Source organism: Nelumbo nucifera, chromosome 3, assembly GCF_055504915.1.
Source record: "Nelumbo nucifera cultivar China Antique chromosome 3, China Antique-T2T, whole genome shotgun sequence".
Taxonomy (NCBI): Eukaryota; Viridiplantae; Streptophyta; class Magnoliopsida; order Proteales; family Nelumbonaceae; genus Nelumbo; species Nelumbo nucifera.
In genome coordinates this window covers 101430449-101449471 of record NC_142651.1, presented here as the reverse complement: position 1 = coordinate 101449471, position 19023 = coordinate 101430449, and the positions used below count along the sequence as shown (strand labels likewise).

At 38.7% G+C, this 19023-nt stretch overlaps 1 protein-coding gene across 1 annotated transcript in view; it reads right to left on the bottom strand.

Moving 5' to 3' along the window:
- Nucleotides 1-19023, bottom strand: part of ABH1 (ARM repeat superfamily protein) — a 56655-nt gene that overhangs the window by 3602 nt on the left and 34030 nt on the right. Inside the window, exons 11-16 of the mRNA XM_010261375.2 lie at nt 10090-10160; nt 8482-8566; nt 7967-8035; nt 7611-7729; nt 2895-3033; nt 874-1371 (exon numbers count right to left, since the gene is read on the bottom strand). Coding sequence (XP_010259677.1) covers nt 874-1371; nt 2895-3033; nt 7611-7729; nt 7967-8035; nt 8482-8566; nt 10090-10160 — 981 coding nt within the window. The remainder of the gene's footprint in view (nt 1-873; nt 1372-2894; nt 3034-7610; nt 7730-7966; nt 8036-8481; nt 8567-10089; nt 10161-19023) is intronic.

Sequence of the window (19023 nt, the reverse complement as noted above, 5' to 3'; positions counted from 1 at the left end):
AGCCTACTGACTGTTACAGGCACCAACTAGCTAAGAAATAACTAAAACCATTAACTGTTCCTTCAAATGAAGATGATTTACTGAAATACATACAAAATCAAAACAGCAAACATTAAAGGTCATATTGTGGTGCACTCCTGATGTTTATTACCAAGAGATTTAAATAGAAACAAGTAGATGTTGAATTTAACTAATAGCTGAAAGAAAGGAAAAAACAATAAAAAGAAGAATATGAAATATTTCATGTCTAGGCAAAAAAAGTGGGAACTAGTTTTGTGAAAAAGGCATAACTTAAGTGTCTAATATATGAAAAAAGAAAGTGAATTTGAGTACTCAAGAAGGATAAAGTACTATCAAATATATTTAGCTCCACTGCTTAGGAAATAGAGAGCCATTAGATGGTGCTTGCATGCAGTAAACAAATGGATCACAAAGACAATTTGAATACTAAATCATATTCCTTCCCACATGATGCACTACACAAATATGAGAAAATAAGGCATCAAATATTAGTGTTCAAGATTCAATGTAAGTTTCCCCTTACATTTGCTACTATGATCATTATTAGCATAATGATATCATCACATTCAACAAGGGAGACAAATGATCACAAAGACAATTTGAATACTAAATCATATTCCTTACCGCATGATGCACTACACAAATATGAGAAAATAAGGCATCAAATATTAGTGTTCAAGATTCAATGTAAGTTTCCCCTTACTTTTGCTACTATGATCATTATTAGCATAAAGATATCATCACATTCAACAAGGGAGACAAATGACCACATATTTATACATGTAAATTTTTTTCTTCTGTTCTCCAAATCAGAATAAGATTTCTGCAGTTTTTACGACTGTACAAACGCACCTCCCATGGACGATCTGATGAATGAAATTGCTCAATGTTAGCTGGAGAGAAAACCCATTCTACAATGGCCAAATTAGATATAAGCCGGTAACCCATCATACGGTCAATGGTAATAGCTGTCATCTGGGCATTGTTTTTCCAGAAAAAACTAACTTCATCTATTAACATCATTTGCTTATCTTGATCAGGACATAGCTTTGCAATGACTTGGCCATACCTCTCCAATACAGTGATTAGATGAGTAAAACTTTTTGACCCAATGTCAAGAAGGGTTTGAATGATGACTTCAAGTGCAACTTTGAAGCCATGAACTGGGATTATAGTCTCTTCTACCCATGAAATAATTTGACGGGCTACTGATTTTCCTTTCACCATACTATTCAACTCAACTGAAAGTTCATGTTCTTTTGTTCCTTCTCCCCCATCCTCACTGTATTTGAAGTTTGATCCACCCTTGGGAGGAAGTAGCTCTTCCAATGCAGAGGCATTCTCGATGGTCTATGAAGAACATAAAAAGAACAAGAAATAATTATCATTACCACAAGCAACAGTAGTAAAATGAAGATTGATTGATTATGTAGTTTAGAAATACAATCAACAAAAAAAGGGATAACATTAACTACAAGGAATTAGAAGATCTCAGTCCCCAGTAAAGATTCCATTTTATAAAAATTAATAAAAAGACCAGAGAATTTCAGTTTATCAGAACTAAGAACCAAGAAATGAAGGGTAGAGAACATAGAATTTAAAGGTTTTTAGCAGGTTGGCAAAAGTTGTCCCCCATGTAAATAATAGAAATATCAGGAAGATTTTTTTTTTGAAAACTGTAAGGTAAAGTAATTCATTAATAACAAAAGGGCAGCATACAAAAGGCCCATGTATAAAAACCCAGGGATTCTGTTGTTGGCACCAATTTCAAAAAACTCATAAACAAGACAATTTTACAGTTCATGGCGGGAAAAACTTCTCAAATCCAATTAATTTGAGAATTAGGAGAATACTCCATAGCAGAGTTGTCAGATCTTTCATAGATCAATTTGTAAACTGCTCACCATATAGCCATGTATCAAGGGAATCACCATTAGAACATACAGCAATATGCCATCATAATTAATATAAAAATTCAAATAATGTTATTATTGTAGTAACAAATGTGCATAAAATATGCAAATACCTAGCAAAGGGCATTCATTAACAAAAAGTAAAACAAATAAGATACGAGTAGCAGCCCTGCTCTACTCTTTGTACAATGAACAAAAGCCACGAGCTGAGGACTGCCACGAACTTGCAGAATACAAGAAATTGTGATCTTTACCAAGTGAGATTAACTAACCCAAATGGTAAAAAGAAAATAAATTTGCCTTTGGTACTATACTTTTAGTACCCTAAGTTGGTCCCAGTTATGTGGGTTCTTGGGAGGGGTGGACTGGATACAGACTTTCACAAAGTGCTCACTTTCTGTTATGAGTAAATTGATTCATATCTATACTACTATTAAAGGTGTGAATGATAGTGTGGAACTTTTGTTTGACTAAAATACCCCAATTTTTAAATATACTTTAAGCAACCACTTTTCTACTCATTCAAATCGCTCTCATTAAGCTTATATTTGAGGTATTAATTCCCATTAACATTCATTGAATCCTATTCTTGACTAGAATACCCCCATTTTTGAATTTGGTCCCTTGAGGGCACAAAATGTAATTTGAACTACTACATTTCTCCTCATTCAATTCCCTTCCATTAAGTCTTATATTTAGGGTATTAACTTCCATTGTTTCATTGAATTCTATACTAATTAACCATAGAAAAGAAAAAATAAGTGTAATGAGTCAACAATTCAACCCTTTGGGTCAAATGTGTCAACCCTAGATTGGCAGTAGTATTATTGACCACATGTGGTTCATGGCTACATTTCAGAATGTACTTTTTACCTCAGTATCATTCATCAATTTTACAAAACAACAATTAGAAGGCACCATACCTTGGAAAGGCCAACAAATTTTTACACAGTTACATACCTGCCTGATTTTCTCCCAGTATGATAAACGGACTTCTCTTTCCAGTACTTCCTGAACAAACACCCTTTGGGGAGTCCATTTTGGGAGGTCTAACACATATGCCCATTCTTCCCATGGCCAAATAAACTGAAAGTTTGATCTGCAAAAGGAAGAATCTATTGATGGTAAACAGACTCAGGAAATTACTAAAAAAAAGAAAACAGGAAAAAAAGACAACAACAAATACTAAGGTTTAATATATAATCCATTCTAAACTTCAAGATATCAAAATATTTGCCATTTGCCATGCTAATACCAGAATAGGAATTATAATGTGCCTTGAAGTGAAAGCACAAGAATAGGAGATTCAATACTCGTAAATATGCTTCTCAAAAAAAAAAAAAACAAAAATACAGGTAAATATGATATTCAAAGCAAAACAAAGTAAGAAAACATATAAAGCCATCTGACAAAGGAAGACTACTTTTGAAAGTTCTTTTACCTAAGCCAAATATTAGGAGAATACCCAGTCTACCTCTCCCAAGACCCCAGATGGCTGGGACCAACATTGGGAAGTGGCCTGTCTTTTACCTAAGCTGTTCCCCAGCTTAATCAGAAAAAAAAAATCTTTTACTTTTCACTTTTGTGTTATCCCTCCTAATAAATATATAGAGCTCCAGTAGATATCCTGATTAAATAAGCAGTGTTACATGGACTACCCTAAGTGGATGAAGTGTCAGTGTTGGCATGTGCCAGATTCTGACACTCCACAGAATCTTGATGGACACTTCAACATAATTTTTTCCTGAATCTATTTGCTTATTTCACAGAAATGAATAGCTAGAAATCATTACTAAGTAACAAAGATAAAGTTCTGGACCATTTTTTATTGGTATATAATATCAGAATTGGGAAAAAATGGACTTTTTTAATAATTTATACTTATATATGCAAATAGGTTATCTTATTCTTCGTTGTGCTTTACAACAGATACAGAAAGGACACTGGGAATCTAGGATCTAATCCTAGTCAAATCAGTGTCATTCATTCTTGAGTATACACCTGTTGCATTCTTTCTACAAAATCCAGCAAATAGCAAATGGAATTTGATTCCAGAGTATTTACCACCTCATGCTAAAGCCATGAATCAGAATGAATGACAGTATGACACCATGCATCAAAAAAAGGCTGAATTGGTGACTCCAAAAGGAAAAAAGAAATAAAAAACAAAAATAAAGAGAAGTAAACCAATGCTCAAAATGAATGACACCATGCATCATCACCAAAAGAATAAGAAATTCCCGCAAAAAGCCCTACAACAATGCAAACCCAACCTGAAAGAACAATAAAATAACCACTTTCACTAAATCAAATATTAAACCAAAAGAACTTATGCCCTTCTTTTTCAATATCTCTTCCCCATGGCCTTAACCTGAATTGTGTATTGCATGTCCCTCAACTTCCTATAAATTTGCTTTCAATTAGTAGTATCACAAGTTCTTTAAACTGTAGTGTAACCTTTTTTCTTGGCTCATGTGTTTTTTAGGACCTAACTTCTGGGAGGACGATTGGTAGAGGGAGCCTAGTGGATGGTCTCTACATTCTCAACAACAAAGCTGGTCTCTCGGTGTCATCCTCAGAGTCACATAGTCAGTCAAATAAGAGTCAAAATTTTTTGTGGTGAGTAAAGTCTTTGTTTCCGGTTTTATTTAAGTCATGTTCAGTATCAGAGTTCCAGTGTCAAACGTGTCAGTTGAGCAAACAATGTAGAACAACTTTTCACTCAAGTAATAAAAGATCAAGTGTTCCTTTTCATGTTGTGTATTCTGATGTATGGGGGACTACTAATGTAATCTCTGAGGGCGGATATAAGTACTTTATCACATTGATCGATGGTTACTCTCGCTATACATGGGTATTTCCTATGCGTAGTAAAGACAAAGTTCCAAAGATTGTGAAAGACTTCCAGAGAATGATATTTACGCAGTTCCATGTTGAAATACAGATCTTCCAATCCGACAATGCAAAAGAATACCTCCATGGTGAGCTCAATGAGTTCTTTGTCTCCCACGGATCTATTCATAGGAGCTCATGCGCCAGAACACCACAACAAAATGGTGTTGCATAAAGAAAAAACAGACACCTCCTTGAGGTAGCTCGCGGGATGATGTTACACATGAATGTTCCAAAAAGGTTTTGGGTGGATGCTATACTTGCAGTTGCTTATGTCATCAATCGCATGCCCTCCAAAGTGCTGAACTACATGGCCCCTCATCAGTTATTGTACCCTCAGTCCCCTTTATTTTCCATTCCCATGAGTCTTTGGTTGTCGTGCCTTTGTCCATGATTTGTCTCCATCTCGAGGTAAGTTAGACCCTCGGTCCATTCCTTGTATCTTTCTGGGGTATCCTTCCTCTCAAAAAGGGTATCAGTGCTTTGATCTCGTTAGTCATAAGTTTTTTGTGTCTATGGATGTGTCCTTCTTTGAGTCTAAGCCATTCTTCCCTGCTTCTCCTCAGGGGGAGAGTAGTAATGTGGAAGAGGAGAAGCAGGTTCAGGTCCGCCAAGTATCTCTTCCTTCTATTTCGGACATTGCTCCCTTCCATGTCTTCCAACGTACACGTCGTAGAGATCAGCAATGTGATAGAGATGTGGAGCAACCAAACATTGAGCAACTGACACCGTTAGACTCCCAGGAGGTAAGTCCAATCCCTGTTGCACCTACTGATACCCCTACTCCTACTGTGGATGACCTTGACATTCCTATTGCTCAACGAAAGGGAGTCAGGTCATACACTACCAAACACCCCATTACCCATTTTGTCTCCTATGATCACATTTCCCCCTCATACCGAGCCTTCCTATCTGCAGTTGATTGCATCATTGTTCCCAGAAACGTTGCAGAAGCCTTAAAATGCCCCGAATGGACAGATGCCATGAAGGAGGAGATTAATATTCTTCATAAAAATCAAACTTGGGAATTGGTGGATCTTCCAAAGGGGAAAGACCCTGTGGGGTGTAAATGAGTGTTTACGGTTAAACACAAGGCAAACGGAACAGTTGAAAGGTACAAAGCAAGATTAGTAGCCAAAGGGTACACACAAGTCTACGGGGTTGACCATGATGAGACTTTTGCTCCAGTAGCTAAGATGAACTCAATTAGGGTTCTCCTATCATTAGCTGCTAATCTTGATTGGGAATTGCATCAACTAGACATAAAGAATGCTTTTCTAAATGGTGACTTAGAGGAGGAAGTATACATGGTTCAACCCCCTAGATTCTGTACCAAGGGAAGTGAAAATAAGGTGTGCAAGCTGCGAAAGTCTCTTTATGGATTAAAACAATCTCCCAGAGCTTGGTTTAGTAAGTTTCACATGGCGGTTCAGCAGATGGGCTTCAAACAATGTCAGTCTGATCATACACTCTTTGTGAAGAGATGTCAGGAACAGGTTATTGTATTGATAGTGTATGTGGATGATATCATAATTACAGGAAGTTGGAGTTTAGAAATACAAAAATTGAAACAATTCCTTGCATCTAAATTTGAAGTGAAAGATCTAGGTCCCTTGAAATATTTCCTTGGGATTGAACTCGCCCACTCAGAAAAGGGTTTCTTTATCTCTCAAAGGAAATACACCCTTGATCTATTACAGAACACAAGCAAATTAGGTGCAAGGCCAACAAATACTCCCATAGATGTTGACCACAAGTTGGGTGACTGTGATGGTGAACCTCTGAAAGATGTGAAACAGTTCCAAAGGTTAGTGGGAAAGCTAATTTATTTGTCCATGACCCATCCAGACATTGCCTATTCAGTTGGGGTTCTAAGCCAATTCATGCACTCTCCTAAGAAACCACACATGGAAGCAGCAGAGAGAGTTCTTAGATACTTGAAAAAATATCCCGAAATAGGTCTACTACTCAGTAAACATAATCACCTAAAGGTTTCTTTACAGATGTTGATTGGGCAAGTGTTGTGGATGACAAAAAATCCACGAGTGGGTATTGCACATTTGTGGGAGGAAACCTAGTGACCTGGAAAAGCAAGAAACAAAGCATGGTAGCAAGGTCAAGCGTTGAAGTTGAATATAGAGCTATGGCACATGGGGTGGCTGAAGTCCTTTGGCTAAAGAAACTTCTAGGGGAGCTTGGAGTTGTTGTTCATAATCCTATGTCTCTTTACTGTGACAACAAGGCAGCAATAAACATCGCCTACAACCTTGTCCTACATGAGAGGACCAAGCACATTGAGGTGGACAAACACTTCATAAGGGAAAAATTGGAAAAAAGAGAAATTTGCATCCCTTATGTCAACTCCAAGGAACAACTTGCTGATGTCCTCACAAAAGGGTTTCCATACTCGTGACACAATGAATTATGTGACAAGCTGGGCATGATAGACATATTCAGCCCAACTTGAGGGGGAGTGTTGTAAGGCTTATTTAATTATTACTTTATAGTTGATGTTAGTAGGTTGTCCTCTTAAGATACTATCAATTAGTTATTTTTCCTTTTTTCTTATTAGTTTGTTTCTAGGGTGTGCTGCCAGGGGCATACTTGTAATTTCGTTTCTTTTTTATTAAGTTAATATAAATAGTGAACTGGCGGCAGCCAGAGATAGTTTTCTTTTTCTCTCAATCGCATCTCCCTTTCCTTCTCTTTCTCTCTCTCTCTCGTCTCCCACTCTCCATGACTGATTACAATCACAAAGCTAAGCTACCTGAGACCTGGACTTACAGGTGGTGCGAGAACCATAGGATGAGACGTGTTCGGCATTCCATATCTAAATCAGCAATTCTTTCGAAAAGAGCACGAACAGCACCAGCTACAACTGCTGGAAAAGCCCCTGGAAGAGCCTAATGTTTAAATGAAGTCAGAAGCTTAAAAATGTAAATCAATTGAATAAAAAAATAAACATGTCATTTTAAAGGATCATAGCCACAGAGATACATTGACACACAGACATCCAAGAGTCATTCTTATGAAAATGCTAGTTTCTCTGCACATTTCTAGAAATGTGCAGCTAACAACTTGTTGGTCTGTTAAGGTTAAAAAGGAACGAATTTTTTGCAACAAGATATCATTCACGTTACCTTACAGAGGTCAATAATAACCAATGTGTAGTATATGGGCTTGAATGGGGGTTGTGGTAGTAAAAGTAGCTGCAGAAAGGATCAAACCAAGAGCTGTTATTTCAGATCATACAAAACATGTCTCTAATATAACTATCCTATGAGCATACAATTAATGTTTAAGTTGAAAAGATTCCCTACAAACCATTAATCATAGTTTTCAAGATGCCAAGGTGAAGCTAGGTGACAGGGACTGCCTTGTTTTATACAAGGCACTTGGCCACTTGGGTGATGCAACCTTCCAAGGGCACCTTGTTGCCTTGGCATCACCTTGACAACTACAAGTCAAAACCAAGAAGCATCCAATAAAGAATATAAGTAAAATACATTTCAGCCCTACTACAGGGCATTTACAATTTATCCAACATTTTAGATTGGGGCAGCATTAAAAAAAAAAAAAAAAAAAAACATAAAAATGTTACTGGGCAATACTAAATACCATGCCTCAGAACATGTTAATGTCCATGAGATTTTACCTGGGAGAAAATTGTCTCTGCCATCAGATACTCATACCGGAATGAAACAGGAAGGCCAACCATACATGATGCACATTCTTTGCGACTAGCTTTCCATGAAACAAGAAATAGAAATAAGACATCCAACATCATATAAAACATAAAGACTGAAAGACAATAATAGGTGGTGCAGGGGCTACTGTTTAAGCAAATTAATAAGATAAAGCATAGAAAAGACAAATACTTCTGAAAAACATTTAAACTTTGAAAGAGAAACCAATCAGACTCTGCAGTTAAATTAATTCAAGGTTATACAAAAACATCTATGCATGCCTATAAAGCACAAGAATTCTGACCGAACACTTCTAATAAAAAAGACTGACATCAATAAAATGTACAATACCAAATACCTTCTCATCCTATATAGTTTGTGAGAAACTCATTCTAGAAAAATTGTCATATACAAGGAAGAACAACAAAAAGAGGGATAGTGACTCGAGAAAATGGAATTTGCCATCTAAAGACGGTGTGACTTGAGGAAACATGTAAATGGCCCAGAGTCCAGACCACCACAGAACTCATGTATTAAATGATTAAATCAAGTAGAAGTAGGATCCAGGACTTTAATGTTTAAATAGAAAACTCAACTCTACAAAAAATGGAACATACAGAAGGTTTCATTGCCAGCTGTGGTGCATATTTTGGCCCCTGCTCCCTCTAGAAAAAGATTTGAAATTAATGATCAAGTGATCAATATAGCGCATTATATAAAATAGACTCCAGAAAGGCAGGGATCAATGTCCAGCCTCAGAGAAGCAAAAACAAAAAGGACGAAAGAAAGAAAGAAAGAAGAAAGAAAGCACTTAGAACATGAAGCAAGTACAGCACATAGCAGCTTCCACAGGATAGAAGCATGGCAACACAGCTGTACTCCCAACTGTACTACTACCTAGACATCTAAAGACCAAGAATGGCAAGTAAAAGATATGCCCACCCTGGATACCAGGTCCTAATCATCCATATTGAAAACTTTCAATCTCCAAGGCCCAACTAAATCATTTCAATCAAACTGAGTGCACCAACAGGAGCCCCTGCAGTAATGTCATCAACTAATCATCACCACCATGAAAAGTCCCTCATCGATTAATTTTGAGTAGCTGACAGGAGAAGATAAACCTAAACCACTCCCCTTTGGTCTTCCACTCAAATAAATGGTAAGCAAAGATTATCCATCAAAATTAAGCTCATCAACACTGTCAAAAGACACAATACACAGAAATGAAAGGGGTGGGGCTTTAGTGATATTCAATATGACAATAAGGGGAAGATGTAGCTACCATCTTACACCCTCTCATCACATGGACAAACAAGAATAGTAAAAACATATCCCTCGTCAGAATACAATGCACCAATGGACAATAAACAAGTTTTCATGACCTTTAGGGATTGGATCTAATGGAGAAAATATTGTTATTCCTCTCTTCCCAGATGATCCTGTACTGATCTCTTGTTATCTTTCCATTAAGATAATTTTCTATCCATAACTAAAAAAACATCAATAGACTCTAAGATAACATGGTAAACTAGAAAGCTAGTGACAAAATTAAAAAGCCAAGTATGTTTACTAACCAGCCATTGAGAAAGAGAAGAACATCTAGTAAATACTCTTCCACAACAAAGCGATCTATGGGCTGTAGATCCTGCCATCAACAAGAAAAAGATAAATTGCGCATGAAGGAAAAGATGCAAAGACCACGATAACATTCAAATGAAAAAAAAAACACTACCTGAAAATCTTCCATTCTCATACATCTTTTTAACATATCTACACAAAGAATTGGTTCTGTGATATACCTGTGATAGACTCCAAAGAAAGTGTAATAATTGGACTCTTTCTCCCCATGTCCGTGTTCTATGCTGGAAAGATGGCAAAAGTGCCAACCATCTTTTTGTGTCGTGCTCTTATGCATCTCAGATTTGGCAACATTTTTTCACTTTGGTGGGTAAAGTGTGGATAGCAACCTCAGATGTGGTGGACTCATTTAAACCACAGGTTATGAGATATTTCTACACCAAGACAGAAAATCTTGTGGCAGTGAGTGAGAGGGGCAATGTTGTGGGGTTCATGGAGTGAAAGAGATAGCAGAATCTTTGAAGAAAATCACAAAGAAGTGGAGGAGCTGATGGATCTTACAACTGTTAGGGTTGGATACTGGGCTCATGTTAACAAAGAGTTCAGTGGAGTAAGCCTTGATGACTTATTAAGAGAGTGGAACATTGTTGCAGGTTTTAGTAATAGAATGCCACTAAGAGAGATTCTGTTGGCAATGTAATTTTTCAGCTATTCAGGGCCAGCTGGGTTTGGAAACTCTCCAAGGGCAGAGTTGTGGGCTTTACTTCAAGGCCTTTAACTCATACTTGAGCATGGGTTATTGAATATAGCAGTTGAGAGACACTGTCAAACAGTTATTTTTGGATGGAATCTCAGGAATTAAGACCTTGGCAATATAGATGGTGAGATTGGCTCATTCCTTAGGTGCCAACTTGAACATCTCATTCATCTGGGTACCCAGGAGTGCAAATAGGCTAGCTGACTCCCAGGCGAGATTGAGGGTAGGAAAAGATAGTTTGGAGTGGGGGTGCCCAGGGCCGGGCTGTAATTTGTGTTAAGGATATGTTGTAAGTTTTTCGCTTGTGCTAAGGATATGTTATAAGTAGTCCACCTGCTTCAGTTCAGCAATGTGGGTTCTTTTTTAATGAAATTCTCCTTGATGCTCAATTATTTTCTCACAAAGTTTCACAAATATAGGGACCATATAGGGACCATATTGTTCTTAAATATAGGGACCATATTGTTCTTTCTCCACCCATCAGGTATCCTTTTTTCTTTCATTATATTTTTTTGGTAGAATTCTATCATTATCTTATTATATTGCTTAGCTAAAACAAGCCTACCATTGGGTCCTTATACTCTTCCCTTCATCTTATTTAGTGCCTCTTTTACTTCATTACTTCTGATTTTACAAAGGCACATGTTATTTTTAACACTATCAATATTACTAATATTTCATCCACAAGTGCCCTCTACATGTTCATTTAATGATTTATCAAAATAATTTTTCCAAATTTCTTTGATTTGTTCATCTATTACAAAGGCTCTTTGATATCCCTCTTTAGTGCCTAATTTACAATAGAGCTCATCATATGACAAATTCAATTTCGCTTTGTTGAACTCAAGGCATATGACAAGCCCTATCAGCATATTTTGAGGGAAATTGTAACACAATATTAGTAGATTTTCCAAGAATAAAAATTGAATTGGGACATACTAGAAAGTGCTAACCAATTTACTGGTAAGGTTTCTGGGGAAGTAGTGGAGATTTAGTATTAATTTCAGCCTTCACTTGGGTATAGGGGAGGGCTACCTCCAATGTGTAGCATATTTTAAAAAATGAGGGTATACTTGTTCTGTATTAAAGTAATGTTGTGATCAAGCTAAAAGATGCTACCTTGCAAATATGGGAAAATCTATATTCCATGCTGCCGAAAATCTATATTCTATGCTGCCAAAAAGACATGATACTGGAAGGGCTTTGACCAATCAAAACCCCTCTTGAATTTTGATAAATACCACCTAATTAGCTGCCACTTTTATGGCACCAATTCATTGGTTACGAGTTTCTCCAGTATCATAGTCAAACTCTACAAATATATATATATATAAAGTGCTACCACATACTGATACATGATATAAGTCACAGTATGACAAAATAATAAAACCTCAATTAATTACATAGGAAGCACTTATATACAGAGCCCATCTATTCCCCTTCCCATTTGAAACTCACATGCATATCCAGACAGGTAAAATTCATGTCAAATGCTTAATAGTGATCTTCTAAAATTCTGTTTTCACAAACTTGCCAAAAAAATTAATAAATAGAAAAAACCTAAAAATATATAGAAAACTGATTTCACTTGACTTTTAATCCATTTCTACTATATACTTGACTAAAAAATAGAGATTACCACTGGCACACTAGAAGCCAAAGACAGCAATAATTTAATCGAGTTGGACTTGAAAGTTAAATAATACACATAAAATGGTTCTTAAGGTTGTGTTTGGTAAGAGTGGAAACACAGAACCAAGGCGAATTTGTACTCTCGTTCAGTTTTGCAGGTCTTTGGTAAAAATACGTCTTTGTATTGAAAATGAGAAAGAAAATTAGTTTTTTCTTCTGCTTTTTGCATTCAAAATGAAACCTGAAGTTTGCATCCAAAAAATAGAAGCAAACTTTGCGGTCGAAGTTACTCAATGTAAAATAGGCAGATTCCAGTCCTGAAATTTGTGTGTACCCACCAAAATAAAAGCAAACTTTGCCTTGTTTTTTTTTCCTTCCATACTTGTATAATTTTTTATAATATCAATACAATTTTACCTTACCTTCTAAAAAAATTATCAATGCAAAACTGAACCAAGGGCTGTTTAGGCAACAATGGTGAGTCAGATATGGGACGGGTGGTATGGGACAAATGAGGCAGCATTATGTTGGGCTTCTCAGGGAATGTTGGCATTGGCAACTCTTTGAGTGTATAGATGTTGGCTTTAATCTAAGGGAGTAAGGTCTCGGGCTGATGATACAACAAAATTGGAGAAATGCGCAAATTGAAAAAAAAAAAAAACTGTCAAGTCATACTTTCTTGGGAGAAGTACCAATCAGCCCAGATCAGAATTTTCTAGGCCCAAAGTTCAGAGGGGATGCATCCTGACCGTGAATTGATGCCAAATTTGTTAGAATGTTAGAGTGATGTTCGGCTGATAAGAGTTCTTATTAGCCCAGTCTTATGTTTAACTTATCTTGTAACTAGGCCTGTGTTAATGGGCCTAATCCTGTTTAATGATTTAAGTCATCTGGGTGTCCCATCACTAATCAGGGGCATCCCAGTAATTTCTTGTACCTTGTACTATATTCATCTATAAATAAAAGACTGGTCGACTGGCTAGTATAGTTCGACATTCTCTTCAGTTCTGTGGTTCTCTTCTCCTCCTTGCCACTTCGAGTATAGCTCTTCAGATTACATGGTATCAGAGCATTAGCTCCTTCCTGGTTTCAGCAGGCACACTCTCTTCTCTTGCTGTCTTTTCATCTTCTCTCTTCCTTTTCTGGGTTGCTGCAGTAAAGACCTAGGAGTGTAAGAGAGTAAAGCAAGTTCGAACCTAGGGTTTCTCTTGGTTGTAGGACTCAAGGGAAGTAAGACCCAGAAGTAGATGTCCTACTAGATTATTTTCAGCAAGTAGTAGCTATTGGGCTACTAAGAGAGGTCTGTATAAGACAGACCTGGTTGAGGACTGATTCAGCAGTCCTAGCACTAGCCGAAAGGGGGAGAACTTCCTCTACAGTTGCAGCTTCGTGCTCCAGCAAGACTTGTGCAGAACAAGTGGTAAAGACTTAGCTTCTTCTACAGTTGCAGTTCCGGTGCATCAGCAAGACTCTTACAGTACTGCAGCAACTTCAGTTACAGTTTTTTCTTCAGATCGGTTGTCAGCCCTACTTCTGCACTACACAGTTGCAGCCTTTAACTTTTACCAGCACTGTGAACTGGTTCAGTTACAGACATTTACTTGCTACTGTACCCGAACTATGAACACTTCTACCAGCACTGTGAACACTGTGACCACTTCGGCCAGTCCTTAACAGAACCACCTACAGTACTGTGAACAACTCTTGGACTGAAGTCAAGATGTCCCCACTATCCGGTGAAGTTTCCTCTAGAGATAACAGACCTGTCACAAGGTCCTCAAACCTGGAAAACCCTAATCTGCACAGCTTGCAGATTACAAGTGTACTACTGGATGAGTATAACTTCAGAGAGTGGTCCGTCTCTGCAATGCTGTTCATTACCTCTCGTGATCTCACAGGCTATTTGGATGGAGACAAGAAACAACCAGAAATTGGCAGTCCTGAATACACCATGTGGCGCAAGGAAAGTGCCACAGTCATGTCTTGGTTGCTGGCCTCTATGACACCTAGGGTGGCCAGAACTGTTCATCACTTCCCTACAGCTGCTAAAATTTGGGAGAAAGTATCTAAGACATATGGCTAGAAAAAGAACAATGCTAGAATCTATAGGCTGAACCAAGACATTGCAGCCCTAAGGCAAGGAGACATGTCCGTGGCAACCTACTTTGCAACACTGGAAGGCCTCAGGGAAGAGCTTGACCATCACTTGATTTTGGATTGGGAAAATGCCAATGATAAGGGGAGGCATGACAAGCAGATTGAAGAGGGCAGAGCCTTCAAGTTTCTGGCGGGTCTTGACCCTGTATATGAAGGTATAAGGTCACAGATTATAGGGAGAGATGAATTACCTGAGCTTCACCATGTCTACTACCTGGTGAGGAATGAAGAAGTAAGGAGAAAGGAGATGCAAGTTGACTCCCAAACACAGTCAACAGAACTACCTGAAGAACATTCAGCCTTGGTCTCCACTAAGGGGAATAGATTTTCAGACAAGAAGTCGCTCAAGTGTACCCATTGTGGTGGTGATAAACACACAAAGGAGAAATGTTGGGTCTTGTACCCTCATCTGAAGCCAGCTGCTCTGAGAAAGGACAAAAGGCAACATAAGGGCCACACAACAAGTGGGAATCTTGCCACCAACAACAGTAGTGACAACTCACAGAGTACTCGGACAGTGTCCTCTTCCACCGCAAGGCAGGCTGCCGACTCCTCTGGACCAAGTACTTCGGGCTTCACAGCTAGTGAGGTAGAGGTTCTCAGCCGGGCATTAGCCCGTCTGAAGAACAATTCTTTAGCTTCCACCTCTCTTGCCAAATCAGGTACAGCCTCTGCATTTAGTGCAACTAGTTAAATTAATTCTACCTCTTGGGTGATTGATTCCGGAGCCACTGACCATATGACACATATGTCCTCCTTATTCTCTACATATCATTTGTTGTCTGGCCAGGATAAGATGAGAGTAGCTGATGGGTCCCTCTCCACCATCTCTGGAAAGGGGGTGGTTGACCTAAGCAAGGATCTCTCTTAAATCAGTCCTACATGTTCCTAGTCTTACCTCAAATCTGTTGTTTGTTTCAAAGCTTACAAAAAATTTGAACTGCAGTATAACTTTCTTTCCTTCTCATTGTGTCTTCCAGGACAGATTGACGAGAAGAACGATTGGGAGTGGTCATGAGTATGAGGGCCTCTACTATTTTGATGAAGATGTTAGCTCAGCCTTGCAAGCTTCTACTACTAGTCCGGAAAGTGTAGAGTCAATAGCTAGACTGCACTTGTGGCATGCTAGGCTAGGTCATTTGTCCTTTTCTTCTTTAGCAATGTTGTTTCCCAAATTATGTAAGGGCATTCCGAGTCAGAGTTTAATTTGTGATGTGTGTCAAATGTCAAAACAATGTAGATCAATGTATCCAATTTCTAGTAATGAAATTCAAGCCCCTTTTGATTTGGTTTATTCTGATGTTTGGGGTCCTTCACCCATTGTTTCCATTGATGGCTTCCGTTACTTTATCAGTTTTATTGACCATTATTCTCGGTGCACTTGGATTTATCTGTTGAAAGGACGTGATGAAGTTCCCCGGATAACTATGATGTTTTGCAAGATTGTTGAAACACAATTTGATAAAAAGATCAAGCAATTCCATTCAGACAATGCAGCTGAATATTTTGAAAGATCCCTGAACTCATTCATGGAAGATGCAGGCATGTTACATCAATCATCATGTGCTTACACCCCTCAGCAAAATGAGGTTGCTGAGCGCAAGAACAGGCACCTATTGGAGACAGCTCGAGCCCTTCTTTTCCAGCACAATGTGCCCAAGCAATATTGGTCTCAAGGTGTTCTCATTGCATCATACCTGATAAATCGGATGCCATCTAAGGTATTGGATATGAAGACCCCTTTCTCTGTTTTGTGTCCCACTCTTCCAGAATTTCCTCTTCCCCCACGGGTTTTTGGCTTGTACATGCTTCATACATGTGAAGGATCCAAAGAAAACCAAGTTGGATCCTAAGGCTACAAAGGGAATATTTTTTGGGTACTCTCCTACGCAAAAGGGGTATAAGTGTTATGATCCTGTCTCCAAGAAAAAATGTCACCAGAGATGTAGTCTTTTTTGAGTCTCAACCCTACTTCCAGTCTTCTTAAAATCCTCTTCAGAGGGAGAGTAGTGGGTTGGAAGAGGATTCTCATTCTCCCTTCTTTTTTGTTCCCATTTCATCACCTTCCACTACTACTAGTTGTAACATTCCGGGTCAACCTAGAGAGACTCCCACTGTGCCAGTCACTTCTCCAGATTCGATTGATGCTTCTGAAGGTTCCAGTAAACAAGAGAAAGAGATACTTACATACAGTAGAAGGAAGAAGGCCCCTCAACCTCATGATTGCAACCAGTTGAACTCATATCAATTTGTCTCTGCAATCCAAGGCAATTCTGACTCACTCAATTCAGATTTGGATCTTCCTATTGCTCTCCGTAAGCCTATTCGTTCTTGTACCAATCGGCATCCCATAGCTGATTATGTTTCTTACTCACACTTATCCCCTGCCTATCATTCCTTTGTGTCTGCTCTTTCCTCTGTATGTATCCCTTCCAGGTATTCAGAGGCGGCATCTGATCCAAGTTGGAAAGAAGCCATGAATGAGGAGATGAAAGCCCTAATGAAAGCAAGGACGTGGGAATTGGTGGACCTGCCAGAGGGGAAAGGCATTGTTGGGTGCAAGTGGGTATTCACAGTAAAGCACAGGGAAGATGGGTCAATTGAGAGGTACAAGGCCAGACTTGTGGCAAAGGGATTTACACAAAAGGAAGGAATTGACTACAAGGAAACCTTTGCCCCAGTAACAAAGCTCAACACAATCAGGGTTCTACTGTCACTAGCAGCAAAATTCTCTTGGGGACTTCATCAGCTGGATGTGAATAATGCCTTCCTAAATGGTGATCTTCATGAAGAGGTATTCATGGAACCCCCCACCTGGATATGATGTTGGAAAAAATGTATGTAAACTAAGGAAAGCATTATATGGTTTGAAGCAATCTCCCCGGGCATGGTTTGAGAGACTTTGTTTGGCCATGAAGAAAGTAGGGTACACTCAGAGCAGTGCAGATCATACATTGTTTACAAGGAGACAGGATGACAAACTTACAGTACTCATTGTGTATGTGGATGATATGGTGATTACTAGAAATGATGTGAAAGAGATGAAGAGGCTGAAGGAGTTCTTAGCATCAGAATTTGAGATCAAAGAACTGGGAAATCTGAGATACTTTCTTGGGATTGAAGTTGCTAGATCAAGAGAAGGAATCTACATATGTCAAAGAAAGTATGTGCTAGATCTCCTAGAGGAAACAGGCATGATGGGGTGCAGGCCAGTAGACACTCCAATAGAACCAAGCCATGGATTACAAGAATCAATGGGTGAGGAATACTGTGATAAGGAAAGGTACCAAAAATTGGTAGGAAAACTGATATACTTATCCCTTACTCGGCCAGACATTGCCTATGCAGTGCATGTTGTCAGTCAATTCATGCACTCACCAAAGGCCCCTCATATGAGAGCAGTGGAAAGAATCCTCAGATACTTGAAGACATGCCCAGGGAAAGGAATTCTATTCAGAAAAAACAACAGACTTGAAATTGAAGCCTACACTGATGCTGATTGGGCTGGGTCTGTTGGAGACAGAAAATCAACCTCAGGTTACTGTACATTCTTGGGAGGAAACCTAGTCACATGGCGTAGTAAGAAGCAGAATGTTGTGGCTAGATCAAGTGCAGAAGCAGAATGTCGGGCTATGGCATACGGGATTGTTGAACTCTTATGGCTCAAAACTCTCCTTAATGAGCTTGGTATCAAGACTGAGGGTCCTCTCAAACTGTATTGTGATAATAAAGCTGCTATCAACATTGCCAACAATCCCGTGCAGCATGACAGGACAAAACATATTGAAATTGATCGACACTTTGTCAGAGAGAGAATTATTTCAGGAGAACTCTCTGTGCCTTATACTCCATCAAAGATGTAGATTGCAGATGTATTAACAAAAGGGTTGGCATCAACAAAGTTCAGGGACATACATGGCAAGCTAAACATGATTGATATCCATGCTTAGCTTGAGGGGGAGTGTTAGAATGTTAGAGTGATGTTCGGCTGATAAGAGTTCTTATTAGCCCAGTCTTATGTTTAACTTATCTTGTAACTGGGCCTGTGTTAATGGGCCTAATCCTGTTTAATGATTTAAGTCATCTGGGTGTCCCATCACTAATCAGGGGCATCCCAATAATTTCTTGTACCTTGTACTATATTCATCTATAAATAAAAAACTGGTCGGCTGGCTAGTACAGTTCGACATTCTCTTCAGTTCTGTGGTTCTCTTCTCCTCCTTGCTACTCCGAGTATAGCTCTTCAGATTACAAAATTCACGGGAAGGATGTGGTTTATAGGGGGGGAGAGGGCTAGTTGTAGGGGGGGGGGGGGGGGGGGGGCTGGAATTCAGAACTCTGCATCATGTGTTTTCGTACTTCTCCGTACTTTCTTGGCTTATTT